We start from the raw sequence: 21,136 nt of genomic DNA, 5'->3' as shown, positions 1-21,136 counted from the left end.
CAGCAGGAGGGGGCGGCGGCCGCTGGGGCCAGGCAGCCGCATCGTGTCCGGCGTGGAGTCGCGCTCCAGGCGGCCCGTCTGTCCAGCGGGTCGGCTCGGCGCTGCCCCGCCTCCCGCCCCCGCCGGAGGCCGACTCATTTTCTCCACAATCCCAGTCGCGGGCTGCGAACTTCCCGCCAATCAGAGCCCGGTGCCGCCAGGGGGCGCTGCCTACACGGCCAATCAGGAGACGACAGGGGAGGGGCTACATGGACAGGTGCCGGGCGGGGGGCTCTGGGGCCCGGAATTTTCAGTGCCTAGGAGGGTACTGGCTCAGTGAATCCTGTCTTAAAGGAGAGGCCCCAAGTGTGGAGCTGCTGGGGCTCCTCTTAGTCGATGCGTAGGTGGTAGGCGTGAAAGCTTGCTGACTCGCTTCAGTCGTGTCCGACTCTGTGAGACGTTATGGACTGTAGCCCGCCAGGCTCCTCTGTCCATGGGATTCTCCAGGCAACAATACTGGAGTGGGTTGCCATGCCCTCCTCCAGGGGATCTTCCCCACCCAGGGATAGAACCTGCGTCTCCTGCATCTCCTGGTTTGCAGGCAGATTCTTTACCGCTCAGCCACCTGGGAAGCCCGGTTCCCCTAAACTAGACTCCCACTGGAAGACCTCATCTCTCGGCTCACAGTCCTGGGAGAAATCCATCAAAATTTCCTCCCCGACGGGGGTAGATTCCGGAAGACCCCACGGGTGCCCACTTCTCACGCGAGAGACTCAGGATTCCGGGGGCTAACTCTAATGCTGCACCGAGCTCCAGGTCCCACCCCCGGACGGTACCACGACTCTACACCCTCCCACAGGATTGGCCCCTTCTCAAGGCCCTGTGTTTCAGGGGTTCCAGGCTTGATAAACAATAGCTTGTTCCTAGGAAAGTTGTAGCCTCTGCCTCTCACAGGACCATGGCTGGGCCCCTAATTCACAGACTCCGCTTCCCTTCTAGAGGGCTCCCCCTGGCTCTGCTCCCCTATTTGCACCCCTGTCCACTCCCCCCCAGAGGGTACCACACCCACTTCCCTGACTGAATTTTTAAAAGCTAAATTTTTCTCAGCTTTAAAAATTCTCAGCCCACTCCCAGATTTGCAGACTTTTTCTCCTTAAAGAATTCTAGTCCCGGGACTTCCCTGGTGGCTGAGTGGTAACGAATTTGCCTGCCAAAGCAGGAGACACGGATTTGATCCCTGATCCAGGAAAATCCCACATGCCTCGGAGCAGCGAAGCCCGTGCACCACAACTATTGAGCCTGTGCTCTAGAGTCCGGGAACTGGAGCACTGTGTCCATATGCTGCAACTACCAAAGGTCGCATGTACAGATCCCGTGCCTCACTAGAGAAAAGCCCATGCAGCAATGAAGACCCAGCACAGTCAAACTAACTGAACTTAAAAGAAAAAAAAAGAATTCCTCCCTTCCTAGGGACCTCTACCACTGGGAGCACCAAGCCACAAGGGGCCTTAGGCCCCACCTGCTCCCACTTTAGTGGGTTTAGGGGGCTCCAAGCCCTGCTCACAACCCTCCAACTCAGAGGGTCTCAAGCCCAGCCCAGTCCTTTCATTATAAATTCAAGGCTACACTTTTCTTGGAATTTAAAACCCTCTCTTCTCCCAAAGGCATCAGCCCTTTAGAGCCTGAACCCCAGTTCCCCATCCCTTCTCCTCTGAGTTTCAGACCAAATCCTTTCCCTCAAGAATTAGGCTGAGGCCCCACACTTAGGGTGCCAAACCCTACCCACTTCTTGTTGCTCCTCCAGGGATTCCAAATCCTAAGCTTTCCAGTTCTGTAGCCTTAGCCCCACCCTGAGTAGATCCCAGGCTCCACCCACACAGGGTACCAGGCCTGACCAAAGGGCTGACCCCAGACTAACAGCAATCAATTCAGCTTCCACCTCATCCCCAACTCCTGCTCCTTCTTCCAGGGGGTGTGCAAGGGGGTCAAGGGGTCTCTTCACCCTCCCTCCTTACCTTGAGGCATACGGGCTGACTCACACAGCCACACACACACCATCACCGCTACCCACAGTCTCCACCCAACACTGCCACCCAAAAGTCTGGGCTCACACACTGTCCAGGACACACAGCCTCTTGGAGCAGTAATAATGGCACTCAGGCCCCATTCAGGGGCATCCGTGGGCTGTCCCTGCTCAATGGTGGAGTGCCCGGCTCTGCCCACTGAATGTGCTGTGTCCCTGTCTTCGTGTGGTTCCCATGATCCCTGCTAACATGGCCCTGCAGGACGATGTGGCCCTGCTCCCGTTTCCCCCTCCCCATCTCCTACCCTGTAGCTGGAGCATTTGCTGGGGGCGCTGCCGAAATGTCTCCCTTCTGCTTGGGATTCAGGGCATCTTCAATGCTCGTTGCTAGGCAACAGCCTCTGGCTCACCACTGCAACTTCCGGGGATGGCTTTGGCTTCCCCTCCCCCCAGAATTTGGAGTTCCCAGCTCCCAGTCCCTCCCTCTCAGCGCTACTACCCCTCAGGATTGTTTCTATGTCACCCCTGGATCCTGATCTGATCTCAATCCTTCAGAATCTCGAGTTCTAGAGTCCTGGCATTCCAGAAGCTTCCTCCATTGTATGTGCTCACACACAGCGTTTTACCTTGGTATTAAAAACAAAAACAAACAAATCTCTTTAGTATTCTAGATTTTCTGACATTCTCACCCTCAGTTCTAGGATCACTAGTATCCCAAAACAGTGTTCTGGATTCCTTGGCATGGAAAAAACTATCTCAATATTCCAGCTCTATGAGCATCACAAAATACTCGCATATTCTAGAGCACAGACATTCAAGAACACTCATGTTTTAGACTCACTCATCTTTTAGGGCTCCTCTTCATGTTCTAGATTCTCTGGCAATCCAGAGCCCATTGACACTATGGATTTCTTAGAATGCAAAGCAATTCTCTAGTGATCCAAAAGGGTTGACATTCCAGAATACCGCTGTGCTCTAGATTTCCTAGTAATCCAGATTCTTTTCTGTGTCCTACAATTCTCAGCATTCTAGAATCTCTGGCTTGTGAAACATTCCTACTGGGATAGGCATTCTAGAACACTCTTCTGTTCTAGAATCATCAAATTTCCAGGTTGTTTCTCAGAAACTTCTGCAGTCTGCATTCTTTGATAGGCAGGGAAGCCTAATATTGTTCATCTACTAACACTATAGAATATTCCTGTGTTCTAGATCTCCTAACATTCTGCCAAATTACAGTTCTGGCATCCCAGAAACTCTGGAATTCTAGAACTAGCACACTCTAAAATCCCTTGTTCTTAGTTGACCCACTTTCTCGTTTTTTCATTGACCCAAGGAAAAGATGCAGAAAACTTTCCTGAGGAGCTGCCAGAGGAATAGATATTATCTAGAGGAAAACCTCAAGGCTGAGGCGAGCTGATGCCATCCTGCACACCTTCTCTGTTGTGAGCAAGAGAGGGGCAAAAACTGGGCAGCCAGGGATATGGATGGGCAAGGTGTTTGCAGCGGTGAGATTTGGGGCACAAATGTCACCTAGCTGACAGCTGTGTTTCTGCCAGCCTGTACCTATTCATCCCCGTTTGTGGTAATAGTATCCTGATTCACCTTTAAGGAACTCTTCCTTCACTCTGTCAGCATGGGGCTGACCTCACTGCCTGGCTTGTGAGGGTACATGATCCCTGGAAGGACACAATGATTACTTCAGGAATGGCCAGCCGATTCAGTTTAAGCCAGTGAGGATCAATCCTGTGATTTTGCTCCTATGAAGAGACATGACAGTCGTCATGTATGGATATGAGAGCTGGATCATAACGAAGGTTGAGTGCTGCAGAATTGATGCTTTTGAACTGTGGTGCTGGAGAAGACTCTTGAGAGTCCCTTGGACAGCAAGGAGATCCAACCAGTCAATCTTAAAGGAAATCAACCCTGAATACTCATTGGAAGGACTGATGCTGAAGCTGAAACTCCAATACTTTGGCCACTTGATGCGAACAGCCAACTCATTGGAAAAGACCCGGATGCTGGGAAAGATTGAAGGCAGAAGGAGAAGAGGGTGACAGAGGATGAGATGGTTGGATAGCATCCCGGATTCAATGGACATGAGCTTGGGCACACTCTGGGAGATGCTGAGGGACAGGGAAGCCTGGCGCGCTGCTGTCCATGGGGTCATGAAGAGCTGGATACGACTTGGAGACTGAACAACAGACAGAAAAAGTTGCTAAGGAGCTATGCGGAGTCATCTTGGCACAGAGCGGGGAAAACCTGACTGAGAATGATCTCAGAGGAGAACAGAGCCAAAGGATGGAAAGACATTCCGGATGAGTATCTGAGCCCTGGATCCAGCCATGCCTGAAGCCAGAGTGCAAGCCATTTCCCCTTCTTCACTTAAACTGCGAGAGACAGACGTCCCTGAATCTACAGCCAGGGACCTGAGGGGTACTGCATCTCTCTCACCCTTTCCCTAGGGGTCCCCAAGCCCTCTAAGACCGCAACCAAAGCACTGGCAGTGAGAACTTTATTAAGGAAGGGTGACTCTGGCTCCAGACAAAGGAGGTGGTGTGGGGTCTTGTAACAGTAGGAGGCCCTGGCCCTCAACCCAGGGCTCTGACAGGAAGCGAGGGAGGCACCCGAGTTCCCCAGGACCTGGATATCCCAAGGCACCATGGCAGCTGTGTTCAGAAGGAAGTTTCATTGAGCTTCTTCTTGGGGGGTGCGAGGGGAGCTCCGAGACCCGAGGAGGGCCGGGGGGCTGGTGTTGGTGGCCGCCGGGGCTCCGGTCCACTCCGCACCAGTTCCTGGCAGCGCTCCACGAAGCTGCCTCCCCCGCGGCGCCGGGCCTCGGCCTGTGGGGGGCTTGGGCTCCCCCTACGGCTGGACAGGGAGGTGTTGCTGAAGGCTGAGTGGAGACTGAGGGAGTGATGAGGGTCAATGAAGGGCATCAGAGTGGAGCTGGGTCCCCCTCCCCTAAGGCCACCATGTTCTGCCCTCTCCCGCACTGGTCATGCCCACCTGGTGAGAGAGGTCCGGGGTGAAGGGCTGGGGAGAGAGCCCCTGGAGGAAGCCAGCGGGGCTAGGTCACACTGCTCCAGCTGTTCCATCAGCTCTTCCTCTGTCAGGCCCCCTGCTGGTGGGCAAGGAAGCAGGGTCAGGGGCAAGACAGGGGTCATAGGCCAAGGGACAAAGGTCATGTGCAAAGACTGAGGTCAGGATAGGAAAAAAAGGTGCAGAGGTCAAGGAACAAGGGTCAGAAGCTAAGAGAGACAGCTTAGAAAGCAAGGGCAAGGGGGCTTCCCTGGTGGCTCAGAATCCGCCTGCCAAAGCAGGAGACACAGGTTCGATCCCTGTTTTGGGAAGATCCCACCTGCCACAGAGCAACTAAGCCCCCGCACAACTATTCAGCCTGTGCCCTAGAGCCCGGGAGGCTCAACAGCTGGAACCAGTGAACCCTAGCGCCTGTGCTCTGCAACAAGAGAAGCCACCACAATGAGAAGCCCGAGCACCGCAGCTGGAGAGCAGCCCCTGCTCATCTAGAGAAAGCCTGCTCGAAGCAACAAAGACCCAGCACAGGCGAAACTAACTAAAATTACATTTAAAAAGCATGGGTAAGGAGGGGTTGAGGCTAAGGGTCAGAGGGTCAGGGCTTGGAGAGGGCAGGCATGGCGAAGGAGGTTGTGGAGAGGGGTTCAGTGTAAGACTGTGCGGTGGGAGTACCAGGGGCCTGGCCGAGGCCGTCCATGGCGGTAGTCAGGTCCCACATGGCCAGGCTGCCGTTGGCCTGGCCGGTGAGCAGGTAGCGCCGGGGCCGCGAGCCAAGCCTCCGGGAGCCCTCACACTCCAGCACCGTGAAGGCGGTGGTGGGTGAGCCGTCCACGGAGCGCACGGAGCACACCCTGAGAGGGGAGGGCGCAGGGGTACCTTGGTCACACCAGAGCCTGGCCTGCTCCCTCTTCTCGTCCTTTACCCTTCCCAGGCCTCTGTCCCCACCATTATGACTTCCCTTTCTGCCTCTCCGATGAGCACCCAAGCTTCTCCGTCGCTCCCAGACCTTGGGTTCCAGCCCTGCGGATCCAGTGGCCTCCTGGAAGTCCCCAGCCCCACACACCCATCATGGGGCCTAAATGGGACTCTCCCCAGACCTGTTGCCCACCCTGCTCCTGATTCAGGAGAACGGTGCTCCCTCACTTGCCAGCATTACCCACGGTGGGTCCACTCAGCCTCCTGCCTCTCTCCCTGGGCCCCTTCCCCTCTCCCCATCTGGCCCTGGTCAAGCCCTACCCTCTCCAGCCAGCCATCTGTCCCAGCCTCCTCTCTCCCAACCTCCAGTCCATCCCCCTGAGCACAGCCTTGGCTCCCAGAACATGCACGACAGTCTTGTTTGTTCCATACGATCAGCAAGGCTCTGCCCTGCTGCAGCCTCAACGCTCACCTCCAGCTCTGTGCTCCAGCCCCCAGAGACCACAAGCACGTCTCTAGTTACCTCTTTGGCCATTCCAGCCTTGGCACATGCTGCCCATTCAGCCAGGCACACCTGTCCTCTTCCTCCTTTCTTCTCTTTGCCCCTATTTATCCTCATGGTCTTTGTTCAGAGGCCCCTCTTCAAGAGACCCCTGTTCCCAGGCTGACGCAAGCACCGCCTCTGGGTTCCCATGGTTTCCCATCCTTCCCCCATCCCAGCCCTCACCGCCACCGGCCCCCATCCAGGCCACAACTACACAGGTACCTGGGGTTGTTCCAGCTTCACTCCCATTCACACCTGTCACACCTTTGATACCCCCAGGCCCTACACCTAGGACCAGGCTTGCGCTCCTTCCCAGCCTCAGCTCCTGTGGTGCCCCCTTGGCTGAGATGCCCTTCTGACCTCTGTGACCTGGCTGACATCCTGCCTCTGCACTGACCACCCTCCCTGTTTGACGGGATGGTCCTCACCGCTGACCAGTAGATGAAAGACGCACGAACAGCTGGCTGGCACTTGGCACCACCTTCTGAATGAACACTTGCTGGTCATCTCGCTCACCGTAGGGGCCTGGGCCAGGTAGAGGGGGGCTGTCAGGGCCAGCTGGGGTCTCTGGGACCTCCAGACCCTAAGACTCTGCCCCTTTCCCCACAGTTGAATCTCCCAACCCAGGACTAGGTCTCCATCCCCAGGATGCTGGAGCTGGGCAAGGTCAGAGAGGGTCGAGGGTCAGCAATAGTCTGTGGAGTTCAGGCATATCAGGGGGAGTGTCCTGGATCGGCAGGGATCAGTGGGGGTAACAGAATCCAAGTGGGGCAGCTGGGAGTAAGTGGCGGTCAGGAGGGGACAGGTGGTAGTCGGTGGAGGTCAACTCCATCAATTGGGTGGGTCAAGAGAGGCCTTCAGGAGTGAGGAAAGGGATCAGCGGAGGTGGGTGGAGGTCATGCAGGGTCTGTGGGGGTGGGGGCCAGGGGCTAGGAGGCACCAATGTCATTGCCAGCACTGCAGCCGCCATGTCCGTCGGCGGACTCCAACGCCAGGATCTTGAACGAAGCGAGCGGGGTGGAGCCGGGCTGGGTGGAAATCATGCCGCGGAAGCGAGTCACGGACCACGTCCGCACGTGGTTGCTGTCGGCACAAACTGGGGAGCCAGAGGGCAGCAGCAGGTCAGGCCTGGCAGGGGAATGGCCACTGCCTGACCTTCCTGAGCCCCGAGATGATCTCCTTTCCAAGGTGTTGGGATCCCAGCCCCTCTGAATTCTTCCCTTTCTTCATCCTCTCTTCCCCAGAATTCTAGAGTTACCAATCCTGTTGGCTCTGCCTCCAAGTCATTCCAGAGGCTGATCTTGCCTTTCCCTGCCCACTGACCCCAACCCGCCCCCACCCCGGTCCTGTCTGCCTCATCTTCTGCCTGGACCACTGCAACAGCGTCCTCCCTGGCCTTCCTGCCCGCCAGTCTGTCCCCATGTGCAGTCAGAGGGACCCTGTGAGCACCTGCATCAGGCCACAGCCCTCCTCTGCTGGGAGCCCTCCTGCGGTGCCATCTCACTCAGGCTTAAGGACCAAGTCTTCTGCAGGGGTTACAAGGTCCCCCTGACCTACCCCATCACCTCCCACCCTCGTCCTTGCCCACTCTACTCTGGGCTTCCTTAGGTATGTCAATCGTCCTCATGTCTGAGAGCCTTCGCAGTGCCTGTTCCCTTTGCCGGGAATGCTTGTCCCCGTTGATCTGCACTGCTCATTTCTGTTCAAAGCGCTTCATCAGGAAGGAATTCCCGAACCACGCACTCTCATGACCCTGGTGCTCTCTAGTTTCTCACACAGCCTTGTTTTTATTCACGGCCCCCATCACTGTCAGTGATTTATATTTGTATTGATTTATCATCTGATGCCCCAACTAGGGGGCTTCCCTGGTGGCTTAGAGGGTAAAGCGTCTGCCTGCAACGCGGGAGACCTGGGTTTGATCCCTGGGTCGGGAAGATCCCCTGGAGAAGGAAATGGCAACCCACTCAAGTACTCTTGCCTGTCAGCTCCACAGGGTAGGGACTTGGCCTGTCTTGTTTATCACAGTATCCCGTGCCTGGCAATGGTGAAATTGATGAATTCTCCCCTCTCCTGGCAATTCACTCTCCCCCAGACTGCTCTCCTTCACGGAATTCTCTGGAGGCCACTCCCCACACCACGTCCCTCCCCAGTGGAGACCCTCATCCGCCTGGCCTCATGCTCCCAGCGGAGCCATCCCTCTTGCAGGGAGAAAGAGGCCCGGGGCAGCGGGGTGAGACTCACCTGAGATGAGGTGCTTCTCCGAGAGCATGATCTTGGTGACAGGGCTGCGGTGCACGGTGAAGGTCTGGAAGAGCTGAGGCCCCGAGCCCACCGTCTCGGGGTGCTGCACGATGACCCGCACGCCCCCTGAGCTGGTCCCGTAGGCGATCTCAATCCAGTTTCCACTGTCACCTGGCGAGGAGCCGGGGAGGAAGAGAGGGATGGGGTCACAGACAGACAGAAACTGGGGCAGGGAGAAAGAGTCAGCAAGGAACAGACACGGAGTCAGAAAGTAAAAGGGAGGGGAGAGAACAAGGCGATGGAAGAGAGAGGGATGGAGCAGACAAAGAGAACCAGAGACAGAGATGAAGACACAGAGACAGAGCTAAGAGGAGTCGGGGAAGAGAGAGAAAAACAGAGAAAGTGGTAGAAAAGCAGAAACAGGGAGGGTTATAGAAACAGAGACTGACAGAGAGAAAGACGGAATTTGAGAAAAACAGGGAAACATGGAAAGGGACATACAGACAGATAGCAGTGACAATTCCCTGGCAATTCAGTGGTTAGGACTCAGCACTTTCACTACCGTGGCCAGGGTTCCATCCTTGGTCAGGGAACTAAGATCCTACAAGCTGCACGGTGGGGAAAAAAGTTTAAAAACAGGCAGCAAGACAAGAAAATGCAACCCTGTATGCCTGAGGGACTCCTCCCCCACTGTCAGCTTTCCACAGGGGAAAAGGTATGTTGTAATGTCACACACTTAATGGACCATCTTAAGGAATGTGGGTAAAAGGTGGTTTTACTATTTTGTGCATGAGTTAAAAGCAATGAATTCAGGTGATGCGTAGCAACATGGATAGACATTTAATTTAAGGCAGGATAAGTGAAGTGAATGGCACCCCACTCCAGTACTTCCACATCCATGGAAAACCCCATGGATGGAGGAGCCTGGTGGGCTGCAGTCCATGGGGTCACTAAGAGTCAGACATGACTGAGCGACTTCGCTTTCACTTTTCACTTTCATGCACTGGAGAAGGAAATGGAAACCCACTCCAGTGTTCTTGCCTGGAGAATCCCAGGGACTGGGGAGCCTGGTGGGCTGCCGGCTATGGGGTCGTATAGAGTCGGACACGACTGAAGCGACTTAGCAAAGTGAAGTGAAAATCGCTCAGTCGTGTCCAACTCTTTGCGACCACATGGACTATACAGTCCATGGAATTCTCCAGGCCAGAATACTGGAGTGGGTAGCCTTTCCCTTCTCTAGGGGATCTTCCCAATCTAGGGATCGATCCCAGGTCTCCTGCATTGCAGGTGGATTCTTTACCAGCTGAGCCACAAGGGAAGCTTAGGCAGGATGGATCAAAGTAAAGTATATAAACTCAGATATATACTCAATACTGTTTATGCAAATTCAAAAACATGTCCATAATACGCATTTTTTAAGGGCACATACAAATGAAAAGATAAATATTAAACATGCATGACAGAACAGTGCCATGTGGTGAGGAGAAAAGGAGTAAGTCAGTGAAATAAGAAAAAGGCCCTTGGGAATTCCCTGGCAGTCCAGTGGTTGGCGCTCCGCATGCTCCCTGCCAAGGACCTGGGTTTGATCCCTGGTGGGGGATTAAGATCCCACAAGTTGTGAGGCATGGCCAAAAATAAATAAAGTTTAAAAAGAAAGAAAGGGGATTTATGCGATGACAGGCTGTGAAGTTAAACGTTATTAGTTTACTCCTGCTAGAAAAAATGTACTGTGACCTCTACCTCACACCGCACACCAAAGTTAATCTGAAATGGAACAGAGACCTATGTGTAAAAGCAAAATATGCAAAGCTTCTAGAAGAAAATAAAGGAAAAAAGTCTTTGCAACTTGCAGGTAGGGAAAGACATCTCAAGCTCCAGAAAGCACTAACCATAAAATAAAATTAATCACTATGCAAAGTGAAAAAAGCCAGACACAAAAAGCCATATACTGTATGATTTCCTTTACATGAAACATCTAGAACAGGCAAATCCATAGAGCCAGAAGGCGGGTTAGAGGTGCCTGGGGCAGTCAGGAGTGGGGACAGGCGTGACTGCCAACGAGCATGGGGTTTCTCTTTCAGTGCTGAGAACATTCTGAAGTTAGATAGTGGTGATGGTGGCACAGCTTTGTGAACCTGCTAAAAATCACTGAACTGTGGACTTTATGGGATGGAGATTGTATCTCAGTAAAAACAAATAAAAAATTAATCTATTTCTCTGCATTTGCGATCAAGAAAACAAAACACAAAGACTGTTCCAAGTTGGAGAACTCAGCTTCACCCCGTGTAAGACACACATCCTCTTTTTGTTTTTATTTCAGATTTTTTTTTTTTTTTTTGATGGGGGCAGTATAGTTTGGCCACACCCTGAGGCTAATGGGATTTTAGTTCTCTGACCAGGACTCGAACCCAGACTCTCTGCAGTGAGAGCACGAAGTCCTAACAACTGGAGGGCTAGGGAATTCTCAAGTCACACATCCTCTTTGTTTTAGTAGCGTGCAAGCATCATGCCCTAATCACAGAGATGAGAAAGAAACACAAAGAAGAGCTACAAGAGGTCAGCTTTGCCCTTGGTGGAGAAGCCTGCCATGGCTAGCACCTAGCGCAGTGCTTACATATAAGTGGTGCTTAGTAACTGTGGAATGACTGAATGAGTCGAATGTGTCTCCCTCTCAATGTATCTCACTGGCCCATGCTACACAAGTGTCAAGTGGTGGGGAGACTGCCATGGGCTGGGGCTGGGGCTGGCTGCTCGTGGCAGAGGGGCAAGGCTGAGCCATAGCTTACTGGTCTTGGGGGTGAGGTAGACGCTCAGGGCTGTGACCCCGTCCTCCGCCGGGTCCCGGTAGAGCTCGCTGACCAGGAGGTCGTTGTCCTTCATGCGCAGGGGGAATTTCTGCACATCTGCGGGCGGCGGGGGTGGGCGGGGCACGGAGGATAAGCGGGTTGGTTCAAGGTAGCCCAGCCTTTCCCCTCCTCTCCCACCTCCGAAGGGAGGCTCTCGGATAGCTGGGGTGCTGGCCGCTGCTCACCCACATAGTAGATGGAGCCGTTGTTGCAGCCCAGGAGCAGGAAAGAGCCGGCAGCGTCGTAACTGGTGATGGGTTGCACCTCCTGGACCTGCGGGCGGGGAGGGCTGTGGCCAGGGTGGCCCTCACTGTGGCACCCCTTGCGGTGGCCTTCGCTTCTCTGTTCCAGCGCCACCCACCAGGCAGGGTTTCTAGGCTCACTCCTCCCAGCCTTGCCTGGCCCAAGTCTGCGTCCCTGACGTCTGTCTCTGAATGACTCTCGCTGGGCGCTATTAGTCTCTCCTTGACTTTGTCCTTCTGACATCCCAACACTTCTTTTTTTTTTTTTTTTTGGTCAGGCCATGCAGCTTGCAGGATCGTAGTTCCCCAACCAGGGATTGAACTTGGACCAGAGCACTGAAAGAGCACAGTCCTAACCACTGGACCTCCAGTGAATTCCCTGACATTTCTTTTTTTTGTTTGGTTGTTTTCTCTTTTATTTATTATCCCTGACATTTCTTTATTCATCTCCATCTATCTCTCTGTGGTCCCTTCATCTAACACAATCATTTAGTCCCGGGCTCTCTCCATCCACCCTCTTTCTCGCTCTCTGTCTTGCCTCTGACTTCCTGTTTCTATTTATTTCTCTCCATTTCTGTTTCTTTCTCTCTTCTTTCTTTGCTTGTCCATCTCTCTTACCCAAACTCACACTTTAGAAAACAACGCTGTAGGTGTATATATATGTTGAACACACACATATTTCACATGCTGGACAGAGCTTGGGGTGAGTGCAAAGAGAATGACAGATGTTTGCACATATGTCTTGGTTTCAGCCTCCTACACCATCTCCCCTTACCTGCTTGGCCACCCCAGTGCCTGAAGATCCCTCTCTTCCTTTCCAAAGCCACCACCCATCCTTCATGTCAGCTCAGCAGCCCGCCTTCCAGGAAAGCCTCCCAGATCCTCATTAGGCCTTTATCATACCCCACCTCACCCTGACACTGCATCTGGCCCACGACCAGATTCTTTGGTTCTTTCCTGGTCAGGTGGGCCAGAAAGGAACCCCTCCTTGGGTCTGGCTTGCCTAGACGACTGGGAAAGAGGCAGCCAGGCTGGCCAGCTCCCTGACCTGCCAGTGCTTGGTGACAGCGTTCCACACGCCAATACGCCCTGTGTGGCTTGTGGCGATGAGCTGGTTCCCAACGAAGAACAAGGCTTCCACAGGCACCCCCAGGTGGAAGACTCCTGCAGAGGGTGAGAAGGGCTCGGCCAGGACCCCCTCTCACAGTGGGAGAAGTGGGGTGGCAGGGAGAACTCCGAGGGCCAGAGGATTCAATTCAGTCTTAGAGTCTTTACAGACTAGAGGATTCCAGCAGGAATTACAGAGGATTACGATGGGCTAGATTCCTGCTGGGGTGTGGGACTCTAAGGGGGTGTGGAATTCAGCTGAGATTTTCAACAAAGGCAAAAAACCCTACGGGTGGCAGAGGATTCTCACGAGGATTAAGATTGGTCAGGGAACAGATTAGTCTTAGGAGTCAGATTTCTTCTAATGGGAACAGATTCTAACAGGTTTGGGGATTCTACTGGCATGGAGAATTCGACCAAAGCAAAGAGATCTAACAGGGCCGTGAATTCTGACAGAGGAGAGAACTGTATGTGGGTGGATTTTTCTACCAGACCAAGGAATGCTAATGGGATACAGAATTTCAAAGGGTTGGCGCATCGTAACAACACAAAGTCTTACAGGTATGAGAATTGTGTAGAGTGGCTGTTTTAACAAACCACAGGTTGGAGCAGAATTATAAAGGGTGAAGGGGTTCTAGAAAAAGCCTGGGGCCATACCTATCTCAGAGAGAAAGTGAAAGTGTTAGTTGCTCAGTTGTGCCCGACTCTTTGGGACCCCACAGACTGTAGCCGGCCAGGCTCCTCTGTTCATGAAAATTCTCCAGGCAACAATACTGGAGTGGGTTGCCCTTCCCTTCTCTGGGGGATCTTCCCAACCCAAGGATCGAATCCGGGTCTCCTGCACTGCAGGCAGATTCTTTACCGCTGAGCCACCAGGGAAGCCCAGGCTCTCTCTCTTACCTATCTCAGAGCCACCGCCTTCTGGCTGCAGAGCCCACAGCAGGATCTCGCTGCCTGTGGCTACTGCCACCATCTTGTCATGCTCTCCCAAGGCCCCACCAAGCACCCGGGCTGTGAGTGCCAGGCGCTCAATGGGCCAGTCCAGGCGGGGACTGGAGAATACCAGCTGCCAGCCGGAGGCTTCCTTCAGCCTGGAGGAATGGGGGACATCACCAACCTTCACCCTGAGCATCCCCTACCCGCATCAACAGGGCTCAAGGCCTCCTCCCACCACCCTCCCTGAGCACCTATAGCAGACAAGAAACTGGGTATAGGCCACGGCAATCCAGTTGTGGTGTCCACACACCAGGCGCACCATCCCCGGCTCCTCGGGTAGCCCTTAGGGGGAAAGGCAGGGATCAGGGCAGGGTCACAGGGCCCACTGGCTACCCCGATCTCCCATGAGACAGAAATGTACCTGATGGGGAGGGAGGGGATTTCTCATCCAGCATTCGGCCCAGCAGCCCTGCATTGCCCAGGTTGGGGGGCATCGTGTTGCTCCGTCGGACAGGGGCTGGGCGGCCCCCTGCTTGCTGGGGCCCCACCAGGCTGTGCCGGTTGCGCCGCTTCACCGGGAACACTATGGCAGAAAGAAGGGGCAGAGCAACAATCATTGTAATGACTGTAAAAACTGTCACAGAGCAAACACTTAAAACATGCCAGATACTGATTTTCCCACACAGGTAGCATCGTCTCCTAGAAAGATTTTTGGTGGTGCAGAGACATGGCATTAAGTGACACTGAATCACAGTGAGCTGCTCCCTTATCAGTTCCTTTGAGCCCATCACAAAGAATCAGTTTGGGGCTGTGATGATAATGATACCCCTTCAATGTTTGTTAATCTTTCCTTTTAAGAAATGGAAGCCTGTTCCCTTGGCAGGCAACAGCATCTACCCAGAGTTTACTTACACTGTTATGTTTAAGGATTATTTCACATCCACTTATTTATGGCATAAAAAGCAGTGATATAAAGCTTCTATTTAAAATAATAATAAAAAAATACAGGAACAAACTAAGAGAACAGTAGGTCTTCATACTTGGCAAACTTCATGAAGGTGACAGGTACTGACTGAAGTTAGGGAAATAAAGTCATAAACTGAACTCCCCAACTCTGTACCTTCTACCAATCAGCAAAGCATAGTAGACTATAGTTCCCAATAACCACTGGGGCATATTTTTCATGACCAGTGGACTGGCTGCTCCTTGGGGATTACAGTCAATAACTCTCCTTTAATATTTCTCCCCTCCATGCAAAGGACACCAGTTCTCCCTAAGACTCTCTACAAGGAAATCAAAACTGGACTACAACTTCCATCAGGCTCCAAGGCAAGCTTGAGCCTCAAGGGGACGAGATTGGCCCATTGCCTCACTGGAAATGCAGTTTCCTACTTCCTCTCCAAGCATTAGTCAAAGCATCTGATGTAGAACTACAACTACCATAGTGTCTCAGGGATCACAGCTGAGGCAGGCAAGGGCTGCAGCCTTATGGGAAATGTAGTCTTTAACCCCCCCACCCTGTATTCCTTAGTAGTTCCCACCTGGTGGAGGCAAGTAACCAGTAAAGAGGACGTTTCCACAAGAAGATCGATCCAACTCTTCAAGAAGCTGTAGACGACGAACTGAGGCAGAAGGACTCACACAGGCTGGGACTTGGAGAAGGCTGAGGCAGAACCTTTTCCCCTCCCCTATCTCCTTCTCCACAGAATACCACCACTCCCCTGAGACTCAGGACACCAAATCCAGTGCCCTCAGCTCTAACCCCACCTTCTTTCAGAAGTGAGAAGAAAGAGAGGGTATCATTAGAGGGCTAGTTTTCTATGAGGATGCTAAGGGGGTGGGCCCACTTACCCAGAGGAGTCAGCCCATAGAACTGGGCTTCATGGAGGAGACTGGAACCGTGGACACCCCTGGGTAGTAGAATTGACTAGGTGTCAGGGTCTGGGGAGTGGGAGTGGGCAGAGAATTCTGAGGACCAAGATTCTGAAACTGCACAGACTCTCAAGAGGTAGCAAATGTGGATGGTATCAAGATTCTAAAGAAGAAATGATCTGGGTGGTGAAAACGTGTGTGTGTGTGTCTGTGTGTGTGTGTCTGTGTGTGTGTGTGTTGGGGAGGGATATTCTAAAGAACTTAAGTGAACATTCTGAGGGGAAGAAGAGACTTCTCAAGGGGTAAAGACGTGGGGGACTCCCCATTATCTTCTATGCCCACCTAGGGTCCAACTCTTTGGTGCGCAGGAAGTTGAGGATGGGAGCGAAGACGGTGGGGTCCCTGTCGATGAAGATCTGCGGGGAAGGGAGGCAGAGAATAGATGGGGCCAAGAGCGGGGCTGAGTGTGGCTCCTGTCCCTCCTCCTACCAGCCGCCCCGTTTCAGCTCTCGCTCTACTCACAGCTCCGGTCTCATCTTTCAGTGTCGAGATGCGTCCGCTCAGAAGACTGCAGGGAGGGGACGCAGAGGTGTCACGGGCCGGAGTGTGTGTGACGGGGAGATGAGGTCTCCCCATACCCAACCCTCCCGTCCCCAACGCTAAACTCGCTTCCCCAATCACCTGGAGAAGAAGGAGTCTGGGATCCAGGTGAGAGTCTGGCGAGAGGTACTGAATCTGTGCGGGGACGGTGAGCGGACGCGAGATGATGGAGGATGAAGAATGCGGCCCCCAGTCTCAGCACCGGGTAAGCTTCCCTCCCTCCCCCAGCATCCATCCAGGCTCCCGCGCCTCCAGCAGGGGGCGGAGCAATCCTTGATGGACAGAATTCCCCCCGCGGGAGAGGCGGGTATTCCCAGCCGGGTCCCCGGCCCCGAGAGTAATGACTCAAGAAACTCTTACACTCACCTCTTGCCTCCCACATTCAGATGAATCACCTCTCCGGGAGGCCCTCGACCGAGGACCCCGTCGACTGCAGGGGCCGCGGCCGCCATGGCCCCCGGGCTAGCCGGCCGGCCTGCACCCGCTTCCGGGTGTGCATCCCGCCCCCGCCCCCACCGCGTGCTCATTGGGCTTCAGACTCCCAGAGCAGCTGGCGATTGGGCAAAACGCTCGCCCATCGCAGTTCTCTTCTCCGCCTCCTTAAAGGGTCCCGCCTTTCCTGTCCTGGACGGGGCGGACCGAGCGGCTCCTTTGGGGAAGTTTAGTTACCACGGATAGCAGACCGTTTCTCATCCCTCCGGGATTCCCAATTTAGGAGTGGCATCTAGGTGCTTAATCGGGAACACGAGTTTAGACCTCGAAATTAGTCCACACCAAGAGGGACATCTAAATGTCCTCCGTAAAACAGTTTCTTCCTGTCGCTCCACCCAATCCTCCTGGGCGCAGCCCATGAAACGCGAAGAAACCAGCATAGACCGTCAAAGCCAAAAGATTTATTATAGGTACATAGAGTGTGCGCCTGCCACACCTCTCCTCACCCCTGGACACCAGCGGCTTCTCCAGGTGGCCACGGGGGCTGCCCACAACCCAGTTCCCCCGCTCCCCAGGGAGGTGCTCCAGCCAGAAGCATGCAGGGGGGAGGGCTTCCCCTCGCCCCTCCCCTCACGATGTCGTATTTACAACTAGAGGGGGGAGGAGAGAGGAAGACAGTTTTGAGCTTTGACGCCCCTCCCATTAAAAGCCTTCGCGGATGCGGGGCGGGGGAGGAGGAGGTCGACGTTTTGCAAAAATAAACTAAGGAATTACCGCATGGCTCTGAGACAGCGGAGTGCGGAGGCCAGGGCCCCTTTCACGCCTCCTTCCCAGACAGAGATCAAGGCAGCATTGGAAGTGAGGTAAAGGCGGGGAGGGGGCGTCCCCTCCCCACCCCCTAGCACCCTGGATGGTCCAGGGGACCTCACCAGCGCCCCCATGCCCGTCCCTAGGGCGGAGGGGGGTACGGGAATTATCGCCCCTACCACCCCAGCTTCGTGGGGCAGGGGGCTTGGCTCAGCTGGCCCCTTACCCGTCCCCCGCCCCCCCAAGCTCAGTTATTGCATAAAAATAATAGAGCCCCAGCACCTGGGGTGGGGGTGGCGAGCGGGAAGGGGCCGAGATATGGCTATAGGGGCAGCAATCCCCCCACCACTTCTTGGGGTGCAGGAGAAGTCTCCTCCTTTCCAGTGCCAGTCATGGCGCGTCCTCAGTGTTGGTGGGACTAGGGGCTCCCGCCCCTGCGGAAGAGAAAGTGTCTTTGTGCCCACGGTGCAGGGAGGAGGGTCGAGAAGGTGGGAAGTCACTTCCGGCGCCCGCTGGCCCTGCGCTCCCCTGCCTCCCGCTTGGGGTTGCCCTCATCTGTGGACGACGTGGTGGGTTGTGTCTGGCCCCAGCGGGCGATTTCGGCGTGTTCACCAACTGAGGCGGCCACAGCCTCCAGCCAGCCGTTCATCTCCTCCTAGAGAGAGAAATAGGGCACATAGTCGATATTTGGAAGAGAGGAAACTGAGTAATATATGAGTCTGGAATCTGACTGCCCACTCTGAACCTCAGCTTCCTCATCTATTAAACGGGGTAATAATAAAAATAACAACAACGATGATGACGATGTAAATAGTTACTTAGTTACTTAGTACCTATTTTGTGCCTAGCTCTTCCTTAGTGGCTCAGACAGTAAAGAATCCCTCTGCAATGCAGGAGACCTGGGTTCGATCCCTTGGGTTGGGAAGATCCCCTGGAGAAGGGAATGGCAACCCACTCCAATATTCTTGCCTGGAGAATTTCATGGACAGAACAGCCTGGCAGGGGGCAGTTAGTCCATGGGGTTACAAAAGAGTCGGATACGACGGAGTGACTAACACACACACACTGTTCTAAGCACTTCTATGGATCAACTCACTTAATCCAATGCAATTGGATTACATCTAACTCCCACTAGAGAGATAAAACAACAAGAAACAATAATATCAGCAGACACTGTATTTTCCCAGCTCAGTAAGTATTCTACTTGTATCAACTTATTTAATTCTCACAATAACCCTATGATGGAAAACTATTTTTACTTCCATTTTAAAGATAATTAAAAGAGAATAAAGGCCTACTTCATAGCTTCTTGGGAACATGAATGGGTATCAAGTGTTACTATTTTTAACATCTCTTCAAACCACCTCTGTGCCTGCTCCTCCTTCCCTTACCTTTCCCCTTAGCCCCAGTCCCAAGGTCCGCTCACATTCCTCCCTCTCATCTACCTCCTCAACCCCTCCCCACAGGCCTGTCCTGGTCCAGCCTTGTGCTTTCCCACCTAGGTCCCTGCCTTGGCCACCTCCCGTGCTTCCCTCCTCCATTCTTGCCCTCTCCAATCCACCCTGCACACTGGTAGCCAAAGGGATCTTTCTTAGGCAGCACTGTAACCTTCCCTTGCTCAAAACTCTTCCACGGATTCCTCATGCCCTTAGAATTGTTTTTTTGTTTGTTGTTCTGTTTTTTCAGCTTGTGGGATCTTAGCTCCCTGACCAGGGATTGAACCCCAGCCAGCCCTCAGCAGTGAAAGCAGAGTTCTAACCACTTGACTGCCAGGGAAGTCCCTCCCTAGTGTACTTAGAATAAATGCTAGCCTTCTCTGAATGACCCACAGTGTCCTTAAGAGATCCAGCCTCAGGGAACCTTTCTAAGAAATTTCTTCCTTGAACTGTCCTTCAGCACAGTTAACCCTTTGCAATTCTGTACCTCTGTTTCCTTGCACTTGCAGTTCATTGTTTTTTTATTTTTTAAAGCTAATGCCCTCCTAACTTTTCAGTCTCATCTCAGAAGCCAAGGCAAAGAAGTTGGACTTTATCCTGGGGCCTCCAGGCAGCCCTTCTGATCCTCCATCTCCCACAGTTTGGCTAGGAACTTCTGAACTCTCATTGCCATGGGCTTGCCCATTCAGCCCAGGTAAACTCTGGCTTGCACTTTCCCTCTTCACAGCCCCATCACTCAGGGCCAGGAGCCAGCCAGCCAGCCAGGTAGTTCCTGAGGTTGGAATAGGGAGAGAAAGGAACGGATCTCACCTCATCTTTAGCCTGGAGCAAAAACTCACTGCCGTCCTGGGTCCTGTGGGAGAGGACACAAGACTTGGGGGCTCCAGGACCAGGGGCCCAGCCCACCCATCCACCCATCTACCGACTATCCTCCAGGGGAACACGGTATTGTTGGGAGGGGGAAGCTGGGTCTGGAAACCTCCCGCCCGCCCATTGAGGGGGCTCACTGGAGCTTGAAGACATGCTTCTTTTTCTTGTAGTCACTAGCCACCTCGCTGGTGGCCTTGTGCAGGCTGAGCAGTGGCTCCCCGCCGTGTGTGCCCCCGGATGCCGGGCCCTTGGCGTCCTTGTAGAAACCCAGCTCCCCCTTGCTGAGCACGCAGTACAGGCTCACCCATGACCTGGGGCGATGAGATGGGGCTCAAGGCAGAGTCGAAGCACTCTGCCTGGGTTTTCTTCATTGATACCCTTCGGGGGCTGCATATGCCTGAGCCTTCCTCCCTCTGGGCCTTTGCCTTAGTTGAGCCACACACCGGGAGTACTCCTCCTTATGGCAGTTGTGAAGCTGAGAAGAGTGTCTCTGTCTCTGGGAACCAAGCCTTTGCCCAGACTGGCCCCTGCTGGAACTGCTCTTCCTTATCCCCTCCCACACTGAAATTCCTGAAGGCAACACTTAGGCTGTCTCCTCCACAAGCCTTTGCTTGGGCATGTTCCTTGTTACTCCTCCACCCCTGCTCACCCTCATCCCCAGAAGGGCTGATCTACTGGCCTACGCCTGAAAAGAGGAATTCTTATTTCCCCATTCAACCAAAGCCCCAACCGAAGAGGAAGTCTCCCACAAGCAAAATATTCCTAAGGTGCCCCTTGGTCTCAGTACAAGGAGGAAAGGCTAACTCCAGACCCCACAGACAAAACCTCAATCTGTCCCGCCCAACTCATTCTGCTTGTTCAACTCTTCCCTTCTGGGTTCCACCTCTCGCTAGATTCTGACTCCCAGTTGGACAATCCCGAGCTGGACTCCCAAGAGTAGACACATCATTGTTAGGCCCCCCATCCGGAAGGAAACCTATATGAGGTGCCCCCCACTCCTTAGTTTCGGATCAGTCTCTCATCAGACCCTTCTGCAATCTGAAACTGAAATAAATTCACCCACCCTACTCTTTGGCTGAAGGACCTCTCCAGGCTCCACCTCACAGATCTTGAGAACCCTCTAGACTAGATCCCATATCTAGTTTGCTGTTAGCTCTAGTTTACTCCTGGGTTGGTTGATCTGAGACTTGAGTAGCAATAACGCCTTCTTCAGGTCTCGTCCCATCTAAGCTCCGCCGGCTCACCCATTG

The 21,136-nt window shown here is 53.7% G+C and overlaps 2 protein-coding genes across 4 annotated transcripts in view; both read right to left on the bottom strand.

Annotated features, from left to right (window-relative positions):
• Nucleotides 1–4,508: 4,508 nt before the first annotated feature.
• Nucleotides 4,509–16,824, bottom strand: SHKBP1 (SH3KBP1 binding protein 1). 3 transcript variants are annotated; one of them, XM_052655684.1, is made up of 18 exons: nt 16,708–16,824; nt 16,423–16,476; nt 16,264–16,309; nt 16,084–16,157; nt 15,721–15,779; nt 15,411–15,491; nt 14,291–14,452; nt 14,121–14,211; nt 13,834–14,024; nt 12,875–12,990; nt 11,770–11,857; nt 11,525–11,641; nt 8,739–8,909; nt 7,438–7,593; nt 6,926–7,022; nt 5,711–5,889; nt 5,009–5,123; nt 4,509–4,906 (listed from the first exon to the last, which is right to left on the bottom strand). In XM_052655684.1, the coding sequence occupies exons 1-18, from the start codon at nt 16,791–16,793 to the stop codon at nt 4,675–4,677; spliced, it is 2,115 nt and encodes a 704-aa protein (XP_052511644.1). In that variant the 5' UTR covers nt 16,794–16,824; the 3' UTR covers nt 4,509–4,674. The 3 variants fall into 3 exon arrangements, with proteins under 3 accessions (XP_052511644.1, XP_052511646.1, XP_052511645.1); XM_052655686.1 differs by having other exon boundaries at nt 4,509–4,870; XM_052655685.1 differs by having other exon boundaries at nt 5,009–5,120.
• A 1,005-nt stretch (nt 16,825–17,829) lies between these two features.
• Nucleotides 17,830–21,136, bottom strand: part of SPTBN4 (spectrin beta, non-erythrocytic 4) — a 75,327-nt gene continuing 72,020 nt past the window's right edge. The window contains exons 33-35 of the mRNA XM_052655941.1: nt 20,024–20,197; nt 19,827–19,869; nt 17,830–18,235 (exon numbers count right to left, since the gene is read on the bottom strand). Coding sequence (XP_052511901.1) covers nt 18,077–18,235; nt 19,827–19,869; nt 20,024–20,197 — 376 coding nt within the window. The 3' untranslated portion in view covers nt 17,830–18,076. The remainder of the gene's footprint in view (nt 18,236–19,826; nt 19,870–20,023; nt 20,198–21,136) is intronic.

The sequence above is a fragment of the Budorcas taxicolor genome, chromosome 18, assembly GCF_023091745.1.
Source record: "Budorcas taxicolor isolate Tak-1 chromosome 18, Takin1.1, whole genome shotgun sequence".
Taxonomy (NCBI): domain Eukaryota; kingdom Metazoa; phylum Chordata; class Mammalia; order Artiodactyla; family Bovidae; genus Budorcas; species Budorcas taxicolor.
This window is presented reverse-complemented; position numbering and strand designations above follow the sequence as displayed.

Bases quoted from the DNA above. Each gene is read 5' to 3' on its own strand.
- SHKBP1 (XM_052655684.1), bottom strand. From the start codon at position 16,793: ATGGCGGCCGCGGCCCCTGCAGTCGACGGGGTCCTCGGTCGAGGGCCT. The intron at 16,158-16,263 runs GTGAGTAGAGCG...CCTTCCCCGCAG, and splicing joins TGAAAGATGAGACCGGAGCT to ATCTTCATCGACAGGGACCC. The intron at 15,492-15,720 runs GTAAGTGGGCCC...CTTCTGCCTCAG, and splicing joins CTATGGGCTGACTCCTCTGG to TTCGTCGTCTACAGCTTCTT.